The sequence below is a fragment of the Salvia splendens genome, chromosome 6, assembly GCF_004379255.2.
Source record: "Salvia splendens isolate huo1 chromosome 6, SspV2, whole genome shotgun sequence".
Taxonomy (NCBI): domain Eukaryota; kingdom Viridiplantae; phylum Streptophyta; class Magnoliopsida; order Lamiales; family Lamiaceae; genus Salvia; species Salvia splendens.
In genome coordinates this window covers 31925958-31949381 of record NC_056037.1, presented here as the reverse complement: position 1 = coordinate 31949381, position 23424 = coordinate 31925958, and the positions used below count along the sequence as shown (strand labels likewise).

General features: G+C 43.7%; 1 protein-coding gene and 1 pseudogene across 6 annotated transcripts; both read right to left on the bottom strand.

Moving 5' to 3' along the window:
• Window positions 1–304: 304 nt before the first annotated feature.
• On the bottom strand, window positions 305–16534 carry LOC121809125 (annotated as a pseudogene).
• On the bottom strand, window positions 14605–23072 carry LOC121808488. Of its 6 annotated transcripts, none has more exons than XR_006052215.1 (8): window positions 22155–23071; window positions 21892–22030; window positions 20848–21816; window positions 19861–20285; window positions 19386–19477; window positions 16660–16980; window positions 16409–16572; window positions 14605–14897 (listed from the first exon to the last, which is right to left on the bottom strand). XR_006052215.1 is itself a non-coding variant. In XM_042209016.1 (5 exons), exons 1-4 carry the CDS (start codon window positions 22958–22960, stop codon window positions 19893–19895), a joined length of 2307 nt encoding a protein of 768 aa, XP_042064950.1. In that variant the 5' UTR covers window positions 22961–23071; the 3' UTR covers window positions 19085–19477; window positions 19861–19892. The 6 variants fall into 6 exon arrangements, 1 of the variants encoding a protein (XP_042064950.1); XR_006052216.1 differs by lacking the exon at window positions 14605–14897 and adding an exon at window positions 14933–15094; XR_006052218.1 differs by lacking the exon at window positions 14605–14897 and adding an exon at window positions 15820–16101 and having other exon boundaries at window positions 20848–21621; window positions 22155–23072.
• Window positions 23073–23424: the final 352 nt, after the last annotated feature.

Genomic DNA, 23424 nt, shown 5'->3' with positions numbered 1-23424 from the left:
TAATTTTCCAAATTACCCTCTCCTTTCGCTTTAACTATTTATTAGTATTATTTTTATAAAACAAGTGTAGAAAAGAAGTGTGACAAAATTTTCAGGAACTGACTAATTTTTATGACTTCTTATTCATTCATAATGTTACAGGGCACACACTATTAGACAGAGAGAGTGATTTGATAATATAGATTTTGAGAATAGTTATAGTGCAAATTACTAGTAGGGCACATAGCAGTTTTGTCGAGTCAAATACAGGAATATTTATACACTTTTATGGAGTATCACTGAGTACAGTAAATTCATTACTTATTTAGTTCTTTATCTGCAGCCCATCCATCTCTATATAGTAAAAAGTCTTTGAGTGAATCTCAAACATGTGAGAAGAGGACAGTTGAGGTTCCTACATGCACAGGTAAACAATCAGTAAGTATAAGTACTCCATATTAGTGCATGCATAATTTAGGAGTATATATCTAATGTGCCAAGGATGGATGTGTTGGATTGCTCAAAATCAAATTTAACTTGAACAAGTTTATGAGATTACATTTTTACCCAAAAACCAAGAGAAAACAAGCATCCCTTTTGTAGGGACAAAGGCACCTTCTTACATTTGCCAAAATCTAAACAAACACACCCACTGTGTGTGCTAACTCATTTAGAAAATATCTTGCTTAGGTTTATGCAAACACTGAAGAAGAAAAATGTATATATAAACATACATACATACATACATACATACATACATACATACATACATACATACATACATACATACATACATACATACATACATACATACATACATACATACATGTATTGCTTTGGAGTGATATCTGTTGAGACCAAGAGCCTGTTGAACTGCCCCTATTCTGTTGCGCAGGGCAACCATCAGATGCCCATAACTCACTCTCTTGGCTTGCTCCAATGTCTGGACAAAGCTGTAAGTAAGCGCCCCCATTGGAACGCCGGTGAAAGCCTGTATAGATATAGTAGCACCATTCCTTAACAATGAAATCGGGTACGTGAGCAAATTTGATGAAATCGGAAAATATGACATACAGAGTTGTATCTCCGGATCTCTGATGATCATCGCATGCGCTAATAGAGATGGCCAAGCCCCCGCTGGTGCCTTTGTTGGCGCCATTCGGGGGGCTATGATCCTCCCACTTGTAGTACGCTTGCCTGATCAAACACATGAGGAGTGAGTGAGTGAGTGACATATATATACACATTGGGATGAATGATCTAAGTCAAGATAAAAAAAATAAAGACCTATTTATTCTGCAAACATTTGTGAGATCTAAAAAGGTGCCACTGGAGCAAGTGTCGACGATGGCATGAAGGGTTGCCCCCCTCGGCAACGGCCTAACGATGATCGCAGTCAGTTCATCATCCAGTATCCTTCCCTCTGTCTCGTAGTCAACCGGCATTAGGGACTCGTCGTATCCATCCACCTCGTCCCCATCGCGGTCCCTCACCTGTGACCCGTGCCCCGAGTAGTAGAACACCAGCGAGTCCCCTGCCCGGCTGCCTTCAACCAGCCACCCCAGCGATCTACGGATGTTTCTCTTTGTCGGAACACGCCTGTAGTCCTCTTCCTCCTTTGCATCACATATATTTTCCCAACAAAATCATACTACTGTGTACGTGTCATGTCAGTTTATTAAATTTTTCTACCACAAAATACAAGTAGACTAATTTTGTTGACGGACCAAAATGGCAAAACGTGACTATATACTATACCTGTTAGGACGATGATGGGGTACGTACTAAACAAGCCCAATAGCAGTGACAGCTCGGCCAGCCCAAAGCCCAAGAGTTCAGTTCGGCATTACCAAAGAGTTCGGCCTCAGCCTACAGCTCGGTAAAAGCCAACCAATCAAGCTCTGCTCTCAGGTCGGCATCAAGCTCTACTCTCAGATCGGCAACCAAAGCAGTTCGGTCTCGGTATTCGACCGAACAAGGAGTTAGTGGACCCATACCGGATGTCCAACACACCCACTACCACGTGGTGTCAGTTCAGGCCACGATCGTAGGCCATGACCTACGCTTCACCCACGATCTTAGGCCATAACCTACACGACATCCACGACTTAGGGTGGTGACGCAAGCCATGATCTGAGTTCATTATATAAATAGAACTTAGATCTGATAGAAGAGGTTAGAATCTCTCTAGAGAAACAATCATATAGCAAGTCTGTGTTGTAAGCTGTATTTGGCAGATCAAGCAATACAAACCTGCCCCCATTTCTCCCCGTGGACGTAGATTTACCTCAGTAAATCGAACCACGTTAAATTCTCTGTGTCGTGATTTATTTTTACGAGCATTTATCATCATCAATAATTCGCGGAATCATCACTGGCGCCGTCTGTGGGAAACGAAGAACAAAATTTGTGATAAAGCGAATTTTTGATCCATTTTTTCCACCCAAAAAATGCATACCAGATCGCAGAATACCCGCATTCCTGCCCGTGAGAACCCGGAGGAAGCCAATCCATCCCATAGGTCTGGAAAACAGCCTAGGGATAAATCCACCACCAGTTCTCATGGCGAAGGAACAGGCCGCTCCAAAAATCGTCCCACTGAGTCTTCCCAGCAGCCTGATCTGAATGAGGCTGTCAAGCTGTTCTTGGCTGAGAAGCAGGATGAGTTCTTAGCCTTCCTGCAAAAGAGCCAAGAGCCGAAGACGAAAACGGAGGATTCTCCTTCCTCATCCAGACATGAAAGTCACTACCGCAGTAGTGCCGTGTCTTCCAGGAAGAAGAATCCTCAACCCCGACATATTCCTGATCTTCCTCGGTACCGGAATCACAGGAGAACTCAATCTCCTCCATACCGACGAGATATCGGATTCGCCGTGTACGGAGCACTGAAGACTCCGTTCTCGGACGACATCACCCGAACTCCCCTACCACAGAACTACCGAACTCCGTCGATGACTTACGACGGGCTCGTGGACCCTCACGATTTCCTGGGGCGCTATCAATATAACATGGCGAACCAGGGTCTCAACGAGGTCCACATGTGCAAGCTATTTCCCGAGCTGCTCATCGGGAACGCGAGAAGGTGGTTCGATAGCCTCCCCCAGGGCAGCATCAGATCTTACCGAGATCTAATGGATGCCTTCCACAGGAGGTTCTTTCAGAAAGCGGAAGCCCGAATCACTTCGGCTCAGCTGCTTTCCATTCGTCAAGGTCGCGACGAAAAAATCAGCGACTTTATGACAAGATTCCACAAGGAATGCCTGCAAGTGGACGATCTCAACGATCTGCTTGTCATCTCGGCATTCCAAAATGGAATCCTGCCCGGAGCTCTCTACAGGAAGCTCGTTGAGTGCGGTCCGCAGACAGCTCAGGAAATGTGGGACATTGCGGACCAGTACTCCCGAGCCGATGAGGCAGACCGTCGCAAACGGTCGTTAGACAGCTCATCGTCCCGAGGAGACAGGAGGAAGCCCGATCATAGCGATCAGGGACATCCTCGCCGAACTCCTTTTGGCGATCAGGGACATCCTCGCCGAACTCCTTTTGAAAGGATTCAAAGGACTCCGGTGCAAGACAGATTGGGACCCCGTCTCAATCCCGAGAAGCCGCCCGCTCAGTTCGTACCGCTGAACAAGCCGAGAGCGGAAATTTTCGAACTACACTCCGACCTGTTCGAAAAGCCAAAGCGGATGACGAAATCTGCCGCGCGCCGACCCCAGGATAACTACTGCTCCTACCATCAAGACCACGGTCACGATACCGAGGAGTGCAGAAACTTGGCTGCAGGTATCGATGTTCTTGTGAGGGCAGGGACATTGAAAAAATACCAAAGCAAGCAGTCAAAGAAGAATAAGAAGCAGAGAGGTGCGAACTGCGCTCCTCAGGATCCGAAAAGGCAGCCGGATCCCGAAGACGATGACGAGCCGCAATATGATGGAGTAATCCTGACTATTGACGCTCTCCCTGCCGGGAAGACCAAGTCGTCCCTGAAGTCAGAGCGCAGGGGCTCCAATCGAGAGGAGCCAACGCATAAAAGGCTGAAGCAGGACGAAGTGATTACGTTCTCGGATGCTGATCCCGTCCCGGCCATCTCTCCTCACCAAGACGCCATTGTCATCCAAGCCGGAGTGGCAAACAAACTGATCCACAGGGTGTTTGTGGATACAGGAGCGTCAGTCAGCATTCTTTTTAAAGAGTGCTTCGACAAACTAGAAGTGGACCCAGCTCGGCTCAGCCCGGCTCCGCTTCCCCTGAAGAGCTTCGCCCAGGAGGACACCCGCCCTGAAGGTATTATCAGCCTTCCGATCACGGTGGGGAAAGCGCCTACTAGCTCCAGTACGATGATTGAGTTTTTCGTGGTAAAAGCTCGGTCCCCGTACAACGTCATCCTGGGAAGAGACTGGCTCAACACAGTTCGGGCCGTTTGCTCCACCTATCACCTCACCATCAAGATCCCTACTAAAGGAGGGATAGCGGTCATCCGAGGTGACCAAAAAAGAGCAAAGGAATGCCTGCAAATTGCGCTTAGAAGTGCCGAGCAGTCAGATCGGCACCACCAAGCATAGCAATCACAGCAGCCGGAGTCAGAGGCGATGACCGAAGTCATACCGGAGCCGAACTCGATGACAGTTCAGCTGTACGAAGACGATCCATCCAGAACGGTTAAGATCGGCTTCGCGGGAACGCCTCTACTTCGGGAAAAAACCATCCAGCTCCTCAAGGAGTACAAAGACGTCTTTGCATGGTCTCCGTTGGACATGACCGGAGTGCCCCCCGAGGTAATCACTCATCGTTTAAATATTGATCCTTCGGTCCGGCCGATAAAACAGAAGCAAAGACTCTTTGCGGCAGAACGAAGTCAAGTCATCCATGATGAAGTCCGTCAATTATTGAAGGCGGATGTGTTATTCGAAGTGAAGTATCCTTCGTGGGTGGCCAATCCTGTCATGATCAAGAAAAAGGAAGGAGGATGGCGGATGTGCATAGATTTCACCGATCTAAATAAGCACTGTCCCAAAGATTGCTATCCCCTTCCGAACATAGATAAAAAAGTAGAAGCTCTGATAGGCTTTGAAATTTTTTGTTTTCTTGATCTATACAAAGGATACCATCAGGTTTTAATGGATGAGATTGACGCTTCAAAAACGGCCTTCATTACTGATTTCGGCATTTTCGCTTATAAAAAGATGCCATTCGGTTTAAAGAATGCCGGAGCCACTTATCAAAGGATGGTAGACAAGCTTTTTCGGCACCTGATTGGAAAGGAAGTCGAAGTATATGTTGACGATATAGTCGTCAAGAGCAAAAGCACCTCGGAGTACGAGCACAACCTCAAGTCCACTCTCAACGTGCTCAAGAAAGCCAACCTCAAACTTAATCCCCAAAAGTGTACCTTTTTGGTAGATTCGGGAAAGTTTCTGGGTTGTTGGGTTTCAAAAGACGGACTCAAGGCAAACCCCTCAAAAGTTCAAGTCGTTCAGAACATGGCAATGCCGAAGTCCATACATGACGTGCAAAGGCTAACCGGATGTCTAGCCGCACTGAGTCGATTCCTTTCCCAAGCAGCCGAAAAGCAACTGCCGTTCTTCAAGGTGTTGAAAAAGGCACCAAAGTTCGAGTGGGGAGCCGAGCAGAAAAAGGCCTTTGACGAGCTCAAAAGTTATCTAGCCGAGCTTCCTATTCTCTCTGCTCCAGCCGAAGCCGAAGTACTATTCTTATACTTAGCGGCATCGGATCAAACCATCAGCGCGGTGCTTGTACGAGAAGAAGGCCTAAAGCAGTTTCCCATCTACTTTACAAGCCGAGCATTAAGAGGTCCAGAAACAAGGTATCAACCTCTGGAAAAAATTGCTCTGGCGTTAGTAAATGCAGCAAGGAGACTGCGGCCATACTTCTATGCTCACAAGGTATGCGTCTTAACCGATCTACCTCTTCGGCAAGTTTTGACCAAGCCAGAAGCATCGGGCAGAATCGCCAAGTGGGCTATAGAGTTGGGAGAGCACACAATTGAATATCTACCTCGGAAAGCCATCAAGGGACAAGCCTTGGCAGATTTTCTTGCAGAAGCGAAGTTCGATCAAGCAATTCCTATTATTGCCGAACAGAAGAATTCTGCCAATGCCGAACTAGCACAACCCTTGGAATCCGAAGTAGAGCCGCCGGACTGCTGGAGCGGATTCGTAGATGGAGCTTCAAACAAGAGGGGAAGTGGAGCTGGTATTTTACTTGTCGCTCCCGACGGACACGAGGTAACCTACTCACTTCGTTTCCTATTCCCCACTACTAATAATGAAGCCGAGTACGAAGCCCTCCTGGCCGGACTCCAGTTAGCGCAAAGTCTACTCGTCAAATCTCTCAAAGTCCATTGTGATTCACAAGTCATAGTAAATCACATGTTGGGTACAAGTGAAGCCCGTGACGAGAGAATGAAGAAGTATTTGGACAAAGCGCAAAGCATCAGCCGAAGTTTCTCCTATTTTCGGATAATCCGCATTCCCAGAGCGGAAAATAGCCGAGCAGATACCTTAAGTAAGTTGGCCTCCGATCCGAGCTCAAAGGCGGAAGAATTAATGCATCGAAGCATTGATGAAGCCGAGGTACATTCTGTATCCAGCTCGCCGAACTGGATGACGCCGATCTTGCAGTATCTGGATCAAGGACAATTGCCCGAGGATAAGAGAGAAGCTCGGAAGATCACGTGCCGAGCTCTTCGGTACGAACTTCATGAAGGAGTCCTCTTTAGAAAGTCTTACCTCCAGCCGTTATTGCGGTGCGTAGGACCAGAAGAGACGGACTACATCCTCAGAGAAGTTCATGAAGGATCGTGCGGTAGCCACATCGGAGCCAGAGCTTTAGCTAAAAAAGTTCTGAGATGGGGATATTATTGGCCAACCATGGTACAAGAGGCAGTGCAGCTCGTCAAGAAGTGTACGAAGTGCCAAATTCATGCAAATGTCCCAAGGATGCCGCAGACCGATCTATACACTATGCAAAGCCCTTGGCCTTTCATGCAATGGGGCATAGACATAGTGGGACCACTTCCTCAAGCTCCTCGGCAAATGAAATTCCTTATCGTTGCCGTGGACTACTTCACGAAGTGGGTGGAGGCTGAACCATTAGCTACGATAACGAGCTCAAAGGCATTGGACTTCGTCTGGAAGAACATAGTGTGCCGATTTGGCATACCCCACATCCTCATCTCGGATAATGGGACTCAGTTCACCGACAAGACGTTCAAGAATTGGTGCCAAGAGCTGAACATACAACAGCGGTTCACTTCGGTCTCCCATCCCCAAGCAAACGGACAAACGGAAGTAACGAACCGGATTCTGGTAAAAGGGTTGAAAGCTCGGTTAGAACAAGCCAAAGGACAATGGGTAGAAAATCTCCCTCAAGTCCTATGGTCCTACCGAACTACACCCAAAACCTCCAACGGTGAAACTCCGTATAGTCTGGTGTACGGCACTGAAGCCGTAATTCCGGTGGAGATCGGCGTACCCAGTCCCCGAACTCTAAATTTCTCCTCAGAAATGAATGACGACGGACTGAGAGCAGAACTAGATCTCGCCGAAGAAAGAAGAGAATTGGCGTGCATAAAAGCAGCCAAGTATAAGGAGCAAGTAGCCCGGTATTATAACCAAAGGGTGAAAAAGCTTCAATTTCAAGTGGGAGATCTCGTCTTGAGAAACAACGAAGTAAGCCGAGCAGAAAAGCTGGGCAAACTCGAACCCACATGGGAGGGTCCATATCGGGTGTCAGAAGTCCTCGGCAAAGGGTCTTATAAATTGACTCACATGTCAGGAGAACAAGTACCCCGAACATGGCACGTCTCCAACCTCAAGAAGTTCCACTTGTAAGAGACAAGTCCGGTCAGTCCGTCTCGTGTCTAGTTCGGTCATAGGGGTATGTGTTTTTATTTGTTTGTTTTTTACTTGCACCTTTTACTTGTCGTTTTATAAAAAGTTTAAAGTTTTTTCTTTCGTCTTTTTCATTTTTTCTCTATGTGTTTTGTCCCTATGTGCTTGTCGTCTCTTACAAATGGTACCAAGGTATATCGTTCTTTAAAGACTGATCCCCTTTTTAGATCGATTATTAAAGACTATTGTGAGTCCAAGCTTCTAAGGAGGATATAAGACCACAATTCAGCTTAACAAGCAGTCCGTCTGAAACGAACTGCAATAAGCCAACGATTGTGAGTCCAAGCTTCCAAGGAGGATATAAGACCACAATTCAGCTTAAACAAGCAGTTCGTCTGAAACGAGCTGCAACAAGCCCACGATTGCGCGTCAAAGCTTCTAAAGAGGATACAAGACCACAATTCAGCTTAAACAAGCAGTTCGTCTGAAACGAGCTGCAACAAGCCCACGATTGTGTGTCAAAGCTTCTAAAGAGGATACAAGACCACAATTCTGCTTAAGAATCAAGCACTTCGTCTGAAACGAACTGCAACAAAAGTCCGATTCTCGCGATAAAACTTGCCTGAATTAGGACAAGGGAAAGTCCAATCCACGCGATAAAACTCGCCGAATTAGGACGACCAAGTTCGGTCAAAGCAGTTTACCTCATAAGACCGAGGACGACCATGTCTAGTCAAAGAGGTTTACTGCATAAGACCACTTCGGTTAACTGGGAAAGTCCGATCCACGCGATAAAACTCGCCGAATTAGGACAAGGGAAAGTTCGATCCCGGCGACAAAAATCGCAAAATTAGAACACAAACCAAGTCCGGTCAAAGATGTTTATTTCATCAGACCAAAGACGAGTCCGGTCGAAGATGTTTATTTCATCAGACCAAAGACGAGTTCGGTCAAAGGTGTTTATTTCATCAGACCAAAGACGAGTCCGGTCAAAGATGTTTATTTCATCAGACCAAGGACCAAGTCCGGTCAAAGAAGTTTACTTCATAAGACCGAGGACAAGTACGATGAAATTTTTTCGCTAAGCTGTAAATACAGTGTTAGAAGCGAAAACAAAATTTCATTTATCAAATCTTGTTCGGCATACAACTCCGCTACCCTACAAAATGGCGTTACGCTATTACAAAGGACTATTCTACCGTCCAGGGTTGCTGAAGTTAAGCCACCTATCTGCAAAATCCTCTGGAAGCCGAGTTCGGTTGTTCCGAGCAGATGAAGAATAAGCAGGTCGACGAGATGCTATCCTCGACCCAACGCCTCTTCCCCGAGCCCGAGAAGTCCTAACACCTCGGCGATGAAGAGTCTCTGCAATAAGCATCTGCTGATCTTGCTCGCTCATAGTCACAACTCCTCGGCGAATTTCAGTCCGTCCCCGTCTTGACGATTCCGGTTGCTCCTGAGCCCGTTCTCGTCTTGACGTTTCCGGCTGTTCCGGAGTTCGTTGTTGGCTGGGAGTAGGATTTTGAACAAGGGAACCAGAGGTTTGATCTGGAGTGCGAGCATCTGTTGGCACGATATGCCGAAGGAATCTTTCTATGGAGGGGCGCCGAGAAAGAACAATGTCGTACCGAGAAGCCCAGCGCCGTAATGATTTCACAACTTGTTGGCAAGCCGAGCTCTCCAGCGCATTGTTCCTCCGGAGTACAAGATATTCCTCCCACAGTTCGTCAACTCGACTCTGAACATCTGAGATGGTCAATCCCCCGCGCACACGGATGTAATCCTCGTACGCAGTCCTCTCAGCAATGGTCGTATTCAGCTCGGCCTCCAGATCCTTCTTATCGGACTCTAAGTCCTTATTATCGGCCTCCAGCTTCACTAAACGAGCCAGAAGCTCGTCATTCTTCGTCTGATCGGCTATAGCTCTTCTCTCAGCTTCGTCTAAAGCCGAAGAGTACAGCCGTTTCCAGTGAAGTATCTCCATCTCCTTGAGTACAAAGCAGCTATATTAGTTCGGCAGCTGTACCGAGCAGATAGTAAAATACAACAGGAGTAAAGGCGAGTACGCAAAGCTATACGAAGACAAGTGTAGAGAATTTTTCATTCACAAGGAAAATTTTTTACACTAGGGCTTCAAGGCCATTTTACAAGGAAGAAACTAGACTAAGAGAAGGGAGACGAAATCATACTCCGCCAGCTTCGTCTCCGGCTCCTCGGTCTGGTACAGCTTCTTTCTCTTGGGCTACCTCAGCCTCGGCCTCGCTTCCTGCCGGCCTCGCCTCCGCCTCCTGATCGGCTTCCTCCTCCGGATGCCCGGCCCGCTCGACTTCGGCCTCCGGCTCCAGCGGCTCGGCCTCACCCTCTCCGTTGTAAGTCGAAGCGGGTGAAACGGGTCCCACGGAGGCAAAGATAGCCTCCAGGTTCTCGTCCCGATCAGCTCGACAACTCCGGACTCGGTCTGCAGAAAGCAGGACCGAGGATGAAGCGAGCTCCTCAAGGAGCGGCAGATTCTGAAGCCGAGCAGCTATCTCTCGGCTGTACAGAGGCAGCACGACGTCGGGCCCCTGCTCGCCCTTATCGGCAATTAGCCTTACCAGACTACCGACAAAGGCCGAGAACTGGCTGCTCAAAAAGAGTCTCTCCGTGTAGGCACGGAGACCCTCTCCTTGGGCAACCACGGCGGCAGCATCCCTCCGTTTCGTCTGCTCTCGCTGGATGACGAGCTGGTTTTTGGCAAACTGAGCTTCATCCTGGGCCGAAATCCTAGCAGCCCTGGCTTTCTCAAAGTTTGCCTCAGCCTGCTCGGCCCGGTGACAAGCAGCCGCCAATTTCCTCTGCATCTCGGCATAGTCGTTGGACGCTTTGGAGAGTTCGACGGCGACGAGCTTGGAGAGCATATCATTCCTCTGAAAATGGATAAGGAAAAAAGTTAACAGAGGGCACCAAAAATACAAGACAAGCCAAGCCAAGGAATCAAGAAGACAATTCACCTCGGCGAAGTCCGTGGGCCATAAAAATGGCTCACAGATATGCTCCGAAGGAGGCGCCAAGACCACGTCTTTCTCTGGCGCCCTTGGGGGCTTCTGGGTCTTCCCCTTCTTGCTTGCCGAAGTCGACTCCGGCTTCTTTGGACCCGAAGAGGTCTTTTGCCTCTTCGGATTCTTCTCGGCATCAGGCGCCGAGCTGGTAGCCTTCTCTCTCTCCGGCTCCACAAGCTCGGAGGACTTTCTGATAGCCTTATTCAACATGAACACTGCCAAAAAGCAAGAAAGCAAAGTCAGATTTTCTTCGTTAAAGCAGTAGAGCATAAAGATAAAGAGAAATCCTCACCCTCGGCCTCTTCGTCCGAAGACGAGATGTCGAACACGACGTCGCCCTTGACGAGCTCAGACTCCGTGTATTGTTTCCTAACTATGGGAATCTTGTTGAGCTCGCCATCGAGCTCGTCCAACGGTTCAGGCCGAGGGTGACGGATAACGGACTCCGGCCCTCTCCAGGGAAAACTAGGAGCCGCGGTCCTATCATAGTAGAAGAAGCGATTTTGCCACTTCGGCCACTTCGTTTTACAAAAGGCCCTAAAGGGCTGTAAAGGGATCAAGTAAAACCAAGACCCCTTCCTCTTAAATTGAAAGAATTTAAGGATCGCCTTCAAAGACAAATCCCTTCCTAACCTACGGAGTTCGGCAGCGAAGGCCGACAAGTGCCTCCAAGAGTTCGGAGTCACCTGGCCTAAAGGAAGCTGAAAAAAATCTAGTAAATCTATAAAGGCAGAAGGGAGGGGGAAACGAAGCCCGCATTCTAAGCAGGCCTCGTACACGGTGACGTAACCCTCCGGCGGGGAGTCAGCCCTGTGATCACCGTCAGGTACCACCGCCTTCCCCCCAGGAAAAGAGTATTTTTCGTAAAGGGATATCACAGTATCCTTACTCAAGATACTGTGAAAATACTCTACGGTCTTCTCCCCGGATTCTTTCCGGCTAGAAGACCCCTTACCCCCTTTCCTAACGCTACCCGACTCCGAAGAAGAAGAAGAAGACATTTTTCTTACTTTTTGAAGGTGAAGGTAGTCTGAAGAAATTTTTGAAAGCGGAAGGAAATTTTTCACGCAGAAGATAGAGAGTGCAGAAGAAGCCAATAGCAAAGGTGTTCAAATGATGAAGAAAGACGGTATTTATCAGATTTGGAAAAGATTTCAAAATCATCGCACCGTTTCATATCCCACCTTTTCAGGATTCAACGGCCGGATTTTACTGTCGCATTTAATGCCGCATTTAATGCAGTCACGCGCAGGGCACGTCCCCTGACTTCAGCCTCCCCCGTACCCTTTTCCAGAATGCCGAAGTGACTCGCTTCGCCGAAATGAATCACTTCGCTTTTCGGGGGGGGTAGTGATGGGGTACGTACTAAACAAGCCCAATAGCAGTGACAGCTCGGCCAGCCCAAAGCCCAAGAGTTCAGTTCGGCATTACCAAAGAGTTCGGCCTCAGCCTACAGCTCGGTAAAAGCCAACCAATCAAGCTCTGCTCTCAGGTCGGCATCAAGCTCTACTCTCAGATCGGCAACCAAAGCAGTTCGGTCTCGGTATTCGACCGAACAAGGAGTTAGTGGACCCATACCGGATGTCCAACACACCCACTACCACGTGGTGTCAGTTCAGGCCACGATCGTAGGCCATGACCTACGCTTCACCCACGATCTTAGGCCATAACCTACACGACATCCACGACTTAGGGTGGTGACGCAAGCCATGATCTGAGTTCATTATATAAATAGAACTTAGATCTGATAGAAGAGGTTAGAATCTCTCTAGAGAAACAATCATATAGCAAGTCTGTGTTGTAAGCTGTATTTGGCAGATCAAGCAATACAAACCTGCCCCCATTTCTCCCCGTGGACGTAGATTTACCTCAGTAAATCGAACCACGTTAAATTCTCTGTGTCGTGATTTATTTTTACGAGCATTTATCATCATCAATAATTCGCGGAATCATCAGACGAGGATGCTGGAGAGGGGAAAGCGGAACCTCTGGAGTAGAGCTTCTTCATGGACATGACGTTGTTGAGACTGCCTTGAAGGGGCTGTCTATGCTCCTTGTAGGTGATGCCACACAGCATGGGTCGTTTACGTCCATAAGCATGAGAGGGGGAACTCAGCTGCCGTGGTGGTGCATTGCTTTGGTATACCCTAACATTTGCTGCATAGGCGCCGCAGCTAGGACAGGAGAGGCTCTGCGCGTCGAGTGGCACCACATATACCATCCGGCACCACCTGCAGGACACTCTGTTGCTCGCCACTCTCTCTTAGTTTCTTGAGTTTATGTTAATGCGGAGGTTTCTTTCCTCTTTATTTATAGGATAGGAAGGAGGAGATAACTTCAATCCATCGAAATAAACAAAGGATTAGTATTTTTTATCTATGTGGACTAATCCTTGGAAAAAGTAGGCCCTCATTATTGTTATGGACTGAATCAGAATAAGTAGGCTACCAGTTGAGAAATGAATATAATGAAGCTTTTTTTGTGATTGCAATAAGTCGATTGGGTTCCATGCTTATCAGGATATCATTTTCTAGATAATCAAATAAAATCTCTTGAATTCTGATTTTTTTATGCCAAAAAAGCTTCCTTCATGTGTTTCATGATTCCCTGATTTTTCAAAAGGTGCATGTGTAACATACTTGGTGGTAGCTTTGCCAGACATGCATAATACTTGTGATTTTATTTCACATTGCCAAAAAAATCAACAATTTTTTCTTGGTATTTCTAAAAGTGATGATACCTCTATGAACTATGCTTTTATTCAGAAGGAATTTGTTGTACACAATAAATACAAATTCGTTTTTATCCTGCCCTCTGAGTTGTCATTAATTCAGGGTTTATCTTCTGTGACATTTTCAATCAATGAGAACACGTAGAATTTAGTTGTCATCACTTTAGCAAAACAAACACACTTAGGATATGAATTGTTTCATTCTTTTGGTTAAACTTGTCTTGGATTAATTTTATGTATTAAATATTCATGCAATTTTATAATACCACATCCGTCCAAAAAAAATAAACAAAGTTGTTGTCACACCCAACCCTTTTGACGTATATATTTATAATAAATAAATATAAATTAAAGTAAAGAAATCACGTGCTAATCATTTCGCCATCCAAAATACTATAATTACAAAATCCATCATTATTAGGCTTATTTACAAATATTCTAAATCCTCACATATAAATAAACATCAAATATCATAAACAATTTCATATTCGTATGCACATGCCAATCTATTCCATTTATTATTCTGTGACAAATCAAGCCTAGTATCTGCCCGGGATTCCATTGCATATGACCCGAAGGTCCCATTGCCTTTGTACATATATATGACCCGAAGGTCCATTGCCATTGTATACACGACCCGTAGGTCCCATTGTCATTGTATACATATATATGACCCGAAGGTCCATTGCCATTGTATGTGTGACACCCGTAGATCCATTGCCATTGTATATATGACCCATAGGTCCATTGCCATTGATATCAGACCCAGGGCAAGACTGTCACAGATCCTCTTTAATCCAATGATTCAACTAATTACCAAAGCCATGTATAAAACATATTAATTGCATCAATTACATATCCATATCATATTTCACAAACAATATCAAACAATACATCATTATATTATATTATATTAATATCATATAATTTAAATATTCAGGTTAACAGTAATTAACTATAATTACATATATAAAAATTATTACTGACACACCTGTTTGGACCAAATATTTTGGTCAGACGTATGATTCCCCTTTTCTCTACCAAACTGACTTGGTTATCAATTGGCTACTCTCCATATTATTTCATAGTAGGTGTTTAAAATGGCCATGAGAGTGAGTTTTGGAATGTTAGAATTTTGGGGTTTGGAGCATGCAACTCTCTCTGGCCTTTTTTTTTATCCCTCTTTTTCCCTCTCCTCTTGCTCCAGTGTTTGGACAAAGCTGTGAGTAAGCACCCCGTTGCATAGCAGGCGAAAGCCGGTATATATGTGGCACTCCTATGAATTCGTGTATGCTGGCAAATTTAATCAAGCTGGAAATTAGGACATACAGTTGTATATAAGGAGCTCTGACTATCATTACAGGCGCTGAAAGAGATGGCCAAGCCACCGCTCGTGCCTCTGTAGGCGCCGCCATTAGGGGGATGATGATACCTCCCCTTGTAGTTACTAGCGGATCATTAGTGGATCGATGCCGTTGTTATTTACCTAGCTGCCAAAATGATTGTAACGGATACAATCCTCTTTAGCAACGGATCGCCAACAGACTAAATCCGCTTCTAAATGTAACCATTGGAAATCGATCAAAAATTAATCAAGTTTAGCAACAGATGTGTCTATTGCTAATTGTAGCAGATTAGTAGCAGAAGCTCATTAGCACGGACACAGTCCGATACTAATTTTTATAATAAGAAAAAATTACATATTGCTATTTCGTTGCTATTCACTAGGTAATATCTTCTTTTTTGTATTTAAATATTCACATGTAAAATTGCTAGATTGTGATGAAAATTACAGGCACATAGGTGGCAATGCAAGAATTAAAGTGATGAAGAATGATGGACATGCTTTGAACATTGAAAAACAAAGGAGTTTGCTAAGCATTTTTAATCGAAGATAGTTCTATCAAATTCCAGTTCTGCTCTATGTCGAAATTGGAGTTGTTGTTGGAGCTCAAACTTGAGTTTATATTCAAATTCAAGTTCAAGTTCATGTTTTTTTGTTTCGCTTTATTGGAATTGGTGGAAATTATAAATATAGGGAACGGATTATGATCAAAACAAGTATGGATCTTATTGCAACTATCAGTTAGGTCACTTTATGAAATCTGGATTTGAAAAATATGGAGACCATTGTTGGACCATTTTTGGTCATCCTTGCTAAAATAAAAACAACTATCTAAATATGTCTAAAAATAACCTATGTTATGCAACAAGATTGAGAAATGCATATTTCAGGCACATATTATGGAGTCAAATAGTAGCATTGGCTATTATACAGTTTTATGGAGTCAAGTAGTAACATTGGCAGCCATTTAATTAAGTTGATTACACTGATATACGAGGTGCTAAAACATACAGGATATACTTTTATTTCAGCTTGTCAAAAAAGCAGTAAATTCATTTCTTATTTAGTTCTTTAAATGCAGGCCATCCATCTCTATAAAGTGAAAGTCTTTGACTGAATGTCAAACTTGTGAGAAGAAGACAGTTGAGGTTCCTACAATGTACAAGTAAGCAACCATTAAGTATTACTCCATATTAGTCATCCAAAATTTAGGAGTATCTATGATTATATCTAATTAATGTGCAAAGGATGTGTTGAACTTGAATTGCTCAAAATCTAATTTAACTTGAATAAGTTTATAGCTAAATTTGAGCTAGAGAAACTTTTACAGTACAGATGGGCCTGTACTTATCTTCATCTCCCAATATCTTGATTTTATTGAATTTAGCAAAATTTGTGAAAAAGAAAATCCTTGAATATCTTGTTGTGAGGTTGTAAGTATATAGCATTGGTGAGTTACCTGCGTTGATTTGGAGTCATTTGTGTTGAGACCAAGAGCCGGTTGTGCAGGGCAAGCAGCAGATTCCCATAACTTAGTTTCTGTTTCTTCACAGGCGCTGATAGATATGGCGAAGCCCCCCGGCATTTGAGAGACGCTGATCCTCCCACTTGTAGTAAGCTTGCCTGATCAAAACAGGTGAGGAGGAGTGAGTTAAATATATATATAGTGGGCCGTGGGGTGAGTGATCCAAGTCAAGAGAAAATTAAGACCTATTAATTCTGCAAACATTTGGGAGATCTAAAAAGGTGCCACTGAAGCAAGTGTCGATGATGGCATGAAGGGTTGCCCCTCTCGGCAACGGCCTAACAACAGTTCATCATCCAGTATCCTTCCCTCTGTCTCGTAGTCAACGGGCAGTACGGCCTCGTCGTATCCATCCACCTCATCCCCATCGCGGTCCCTCACCTGTGACCCATGCCCCGAGTAGTGGAACACCAGCGAGTCCCCTGCTCGTCTGCCTTCAACCAGCCACCTCAGCGCTTTACGGATGTTTGTCTTCGTCGGAGCACGCCTGTAGTCCTCTTCCTCCTCTGCACCATGTATTCTCTCATATCTTAATGCCAAATTGATATAGTATGAGCGACTTTGAGAATAACACAAGTTTTAATGTGAAGCTGATAAGTTGAGAGAGAATAAAAGTAGACTAATTTTGTGGGACATACCAATGGCAAAATGAGACTATTTTATTAAATGCAAAGCATTTTTTGTCCTCTTTATTTATCGGAAGATGTAGATAGTGGTAGAGAATCTAAGAATCAAATATTGTTCTTAGAATATGTTTATTTTTCATAATTGATAATATAGATAATTGGAAATTTTATACTCATTGCTAATAGCCTATGGAGTAGTAGTATTATTTTGTGTATGTAGATTAATCTCGAAAAGTAGACGCCCCCTTAATTTCATCTTGTTTGGGACTGAATCAAGGCTACCAGTTGAGAAATAAATATAATGAAGCTTTTTGTGAAGTTTGATTGGGTTCCATGCTTATCAGGATATCATTTTATAAATAAATAAATAAATGAATTTTGTCGAATGCTGATTCTCTTATGCCAAAAAAAGCTTCATTCATATGTTTCATGATTGACTGATTTTTCAAAATGTGCATGTGTAACAACATACATGGTGGTACCTGTGCAAGAATTGCTAAATATTGGAGTACTTGTGTTTTATTTGACATTGTCAATAAAAGTACAACTTTTTTTCGGTATTTCTATAAATGATAGTGTCTGATATCTCTTTGAGCTATGCTTTTATTCAAAAGGCATTATTAGTACAGTATACAATATATACAAATTCGTGTTTCTCCTGCTTTCTGATTTATCAGTAGTTTAGGGTTAATCAGTCCATTTATATTTTCAATTAAAAAACCTTCAAACTTTTGAAAAAGTTGCCCTACAACATTTGGCTACTGAATACTAAATCAACATGCCAAACTCTGTTTTTAGTCAATATAAAGATATTGAAATAAATTCCTAGATATCAAAAAATCCAACGAGGTGACTCATTATTCCATCACTAAGGCCTAATTCAAACTATTTTTCGAATTTGAGGTGACTCATTATTCCATCACTATGGCATAATTCAAATTTTTTTCGAATTTAGAGGCTTTTGATGTAAAACCATAATAAGTTGAAGTTTTGAGAAAAACACTAAAAATTGTAGATTAAATTAAACTATGCTTACATTTTATTTTCGATGAATTGCAAACCTTTATAAATAGTCCTTGTCATGCGGTGCTCTGGTTTGACATAATGGCGTTAATATGCATTAAACCTAGCTAGGTGTATTTTAATTTATCTGAAGGTGGAAAAGATCAAATGCTTGGATTACTCTCAAGAAACCATTCATATAACAACATGATCTAAAATAATACTTCCTCCGTCCCATCATAAGCGAGTCACTTCTTTTCGACACTCATTTTGGGAAAATGAGAGAGAATATGTAGGAACTAATGAAACTTTTATTTGGTTGGTATGTATGTTTGAAGTTAAATACTTTTCATTATTGCTTGTTTCATATTGCTTATAGATGTTGCTCGTCTTTATGAGAGCATTGGTACCTCTTGGTAAGGAATGCAATTCCTACGTTCATTCTATTCATTTATTTGATACGATAGGATGAAAAAAAGGAACGGAATGAAAATGCAAAATAATGTTACTTTATTCTTATGTTCATTCAGTTACCACTTCCATCCAAGGTGTACCAAAAAGGCCCAAGGATTTCACTACTAAAAGCAGTAACCTCCTCCGTCCATAAAAAATAGTCTCATTGTGGACGACACGAGTTTTAAAACGTAAATTCATAAAGTAAGAGAGAATGATAAAACATAGATAAAGTAAAGAGAGATAAAAAAATTGGGTAAAGTGCGAGAGAAACTTTCCATATTTAGAAATGAAACTATTTTTTAGACATTTCAAAATGGTAAAATAAGATTATTTTTCATGGACGGAGGGTGTGAGTACTTTTTTTATAAATAAGAAGCGTTTATGAGGTTGAGATATGAGGTCATGTCCTAAAAATAATAGTAGTGGGGATTTCTCTGCATTGCCGTTGGTAGTGGGAAAAGAATCAAAGTGTGTTGGTTCTTCAACAAGCGGCATCCCTATCTATATGGCATGATACAACAAGGAGGGACACGGCAAATTCACTCATAATAAAACTGCTGAGGCCAGAAACGACCGATGGACCATATGACGATATACTCGTTGACATACATATACACACATTTATAATTTTTTACAATGGGAGACACATACAAGTACTAGAGCATGGTATCCCTAATATCTTAAAGGAACTCGGGCTACCATATAGATGTACGGTAGAGAGAGATCGATAGACAGCTACGATAGGGTTTCAGCTTCATGTTTAAACAAGTTAAGCATCCATGGGTAGTAGGAGCAAAAGTAGTTAAGAGTTAGCAATGAGAATTTACCTCCGGTGGCATGGACGAGTTAGTCTCATATATACATGAGATCAGCTCCTCAACAATGCCGTTTGGAACTTCTCTCCTCAAAAGGACTGTGACTGAAATGCAAGAAAAGACACAGCAATCAACTACTACAAGTTATCTCTTTCATCCACAAAGTTCTTCAATTAGCGAGACACATAAGAGAAAAACTACCAAGCATATACAAATAGTACCATGTGTGCCTAATGCTGAAACTGATTGAACATACTCATCATAACATTTCGATCACAGCAGGAATATACTTTTTCGTGAGAAGTCCTGAACATAGCTATCTTTAATTGTCGCAAGGGACAGAATAGACAGCCAAAATGGAAATAACTTGCATGCTTAAGAAATTAATTAACTTGATTTTCGATAGCTCTGAGAACAAGGGACACCGTTATGGAATAAGTAAATACTATCATAATAAGATTCAGCTTTAGTGAGTAAGAAAATTTACCCGCGAGCGCAGCATGTGATGGTGCCCAAAAGTCAGAAATTATGAGAATCCATTGAGAGACCGCCATCAAAGTGCCCAGATATTTTGGCCTTGCACGTTGGACACATATAACCTATAGAATCTGATAGAGTTTCTGATTCAAAACCCTCAAGTTTGAACTCTGCTCTGCACCAAACACACACGGTTAGCTGGTTTGTGTGCAGAGTATTCAGCATAATTTCCTCTTGACCAAATCCAACGGAAGTATTAAATTCATCTTCCATCCCGTTGTTACTATCCAGATTGATGGAGCCCCCAGGCAAAAGGGACAACTCTTGCTCATTTCCAAAACCATACTTGAATGGCTCCATATCATCAAACCCGAGTTCTTCAAACCCAGTAACATTCTCAAGCTTTTGATCAACCACAGAAAATTCGTGTTCACCCTGCATATAAGCATAGCATAGTACAAGATTTAAGGGGATCGATCATATATAAAATTTGTATGTCTGCCCTCATATAACATAATAAGGTCAAAATAAAAATTGAGTAGAATATGAAAAGCTAGAGCTGATCGAAGCATTTTACAAGTCCATAAAATCGATACATACTCCTTAGCGGATTAGTTGCCGCAAATCACCACAAAAAGCCGCTGCCAGAATGGGGGAGAAGGAGTCTGTATCGATTTTAATAACAGTTAAGCCATGTTCTGCCTATGCATGTGTGAGTGTGACTAAAGCCGCGTTCTCTCTATGCGGGATTAAACCCACTTTCCTAAAACTCGTCCTTAAAGCAGCTACGCGGCTTGACCAAATCCGGAAATATAAAAGGCTCAGAATTAAGGAACCTAAATCCTATACTCTCCTAAAAGAAGAAAAAAACCTGTACGCATGTGTTTCGATACAAGGCTTTCTAGTTTTGGACTGTAGCATCTCGTGGAACAGAGCTAAGATGTACAAAAAAAAATGTTTTAACAAACTACTATTAACACAAGCAGCCAAATGATACCTTATTTGACATGGAATCAAAGGGTGGGAAGAACTGAAATGACTGGCTCAAGGGACCCGAAGAAACTCCACCTTCAAACATAATCTCTTCAACAGTAAGCTCAGGTGCATTTTGTAGATGATCCTCACTAGGCTGCAAGGATCTGTTTTCGTGATTCACTTCCAAGCTACTGTTCTCACATTTCCGAATCTCACGTGACCTAGCAGGCCCGGAGTCACTTATGCAAGTGGTATTTGTCTTGATGATCACATTATTAGATTTATCATCATTCGGGATGCCATTGTCTTTTGTCAAGGCTTGGCTACCATGATCCAAGTCTTCAAGAAGAGTTTTGTCAGCACTGCAATCCTCTGCTTGAATTTTAACAGGATCGGGAGTTAATTTTCCTTCAAGACAACTGGAGGCTGCCTGAGCTTCTTCTACTCTCAAAACTACAGCAGACGACTGATTTGCTGTGGTTTCTTCAACATTTACATTAGTTGATGTTTCAAAAATAGAATCATGAGCGATTTCAACCAAAGCATCCATCTTCGATGGCTTTTCTCCATCCAGCAGTGCAGATTCAGCATTTATGGGGGCATCACCTAGTTTACCAGAGCTTTTCCCAGTGTTCCTGACATGACTACCTACATGACCATTATAGCTACGCCTTTCCTGAAAAACCTTGTGGCAGAACTGGCATTCGTATTTTCCATCTTTGATTATCACACCCTCTCCAACAGGTGTCCCAAGTTTGTATCTTTTAGTAGTCTTCTGGTGGAACGAAAACAGATGCTGCAAATAAACATTCTTCTTGTCAAACGTCAGTTTACATTTGAAACATTCAAAGATGTCCCGAACTTGAACTTCAGGGAGATTCTCTATGCCCATCATAGAATCCTCATTCTCATGTGCTGAGTTTATAGCCGGTGCTGAATGGGCTACAATGGCATGCGGCATATCATCCGTCTTGCCAGCTATACACGCACTCTGTCGCAGCTCCATTTAGTATCATTATATAAAAAATCGCAGAAAAGATACAGAACAAGATATTTCTACACTTACCATTTCAGAAGACAGAGCATAAGCTTGCTGGAGACTAGAAGTCTTTTGATTCCTTTGCTGATCGGCATCTTTACTGCTGAAATAGGATCTCAAAAAGGATGCAGCCTCTATGCATGACAGAAATTGTTGTCCAGTGGGGCTGGAAAGGAGAGGAATAAAAAACAAATCAGAAATTCACAATACCTTAAAACCGGATATACAATGATAAAAAAATCAAATTTCCCTAAGAATTCAATTGATACTATGCAAGGAACCTGCAATACCTTATGTATCTCCGGCAATATACAGAAACCCGGTAACCGCGCCTTCTGAGGCCGAGCAAGAGTTTCCAACCAACCGGCAGTGCATCTCCAAAGGCGCTGGCGTCGACATACTTCCTCTTCTTCCTCCTGCTACACCACTCTCCCTCCAAATCCCTCAAAACCCCCAAAATAGCCTCCTCAGTCTCCAACCCCGCCGTCCTCCGCTTCAGCTCATCGCCGTACAACTCATCCCCCTTCTTCTCCAATTCTGCAAAATCCACCATCTCACCCTTCCCATTCACTCGCTGCAGCTCCATCCCAACCCCATTCCCCAAAACCATCGGCTTACTCAAATTACTCCCTCTCCTCGCCCTTTTGCGCTTAAATTTCATATTCTCCTGTAACCCTAGAAACCCTAGCTCCGGCGCCGCGGCTTTGGGCGAATCCTGCGGCGGGGGCGGGGGATTGTGGTCTCCCTTGAGGAAGTGTTTGAGGAAGTGGACAATTGAGTTACTGACGGGATCGGAGGAAGGCTTGGGGAAGCTGTGGGGCTTAGGGGAGGGGTGGAGGCGAGGGAGCCGCGAATGGGAGCGGTGGTGGAGGCGGGAGTAGGTCTGGCGGCGGCTGCCGGCGGACTCGTTGAACACAGATCGGTCGAGCTGCGGTGACACGACGTCGTCGCTGAGGCGCGCGGAGACGGAGCAGAGAGAAAGGGCTTGCAATTCCGACTGCGACAGGTGGTTGATGTCGATACGAGTCAGGTCTTCCGCGCTGATTCCGACGGGGACATGGGAGGACAGAGGCGGCGGAGGAACGACGCTCGCCATTTACATTCGGCGCACACGCAGTGGAGGTGATGACCGGTAACAGTGAGGTGGCCCGTAAAAGGTTGGTAAGGATAAGAAGTGAATATTGTTGTGACTGTATACATTTGGAAAGGCGGATTGGCCGAAGTGGACCGGTTTACGTTGGAGGGGTACGTTTGGAATTTGCTTATTACATTGTGTAACGCTACACTACACTACCTGTCTTACAATCTTAGTTGTACTAAATTCTCAAATCCATACGCTCTAAAACAGACGATGATAAATTAACAGACTAGACCCATCTTACAATCTTGGATGACTTAGGTTGCACTTACCACTTAAGTGACTGATTTACTAAATAGTCCAATGTAGCCAAATAAGAAAGACACAAAATAAGAAACAAGAAAAAGTCTAAAAAGAAATTTGTTGAAATTAACTTTGGCTGCAGAAAATTAGAAACGAAGAGGAAAAACAGTGAAAACTGT

Bases quoted from the DNA above. Each gene is read 5' to 3' on its own strand.
- LOC121808488 (XM_042209016.1), bottom strand. From the start codon at position 22,960: ATGGCGAGCGTCGTTCCTCCGCCGCCTCTGTCCTCCCATGTCCCCGTC. The intron at 21,817-21,891 runs GTAAGTGTAGAA...GAGCTGCGACAG, and splicing joins ATGCTCTGTCTTCTGAAATG to AGTGCGTGTATAGCTGGCAA. The intron at 20,286-20,847 runs GTATCATTTGGC...GCTTATATGCAG, and splicing joins TTGATTCCATGTCAAATAAG to GGTGAACACGAATTTTCTGT.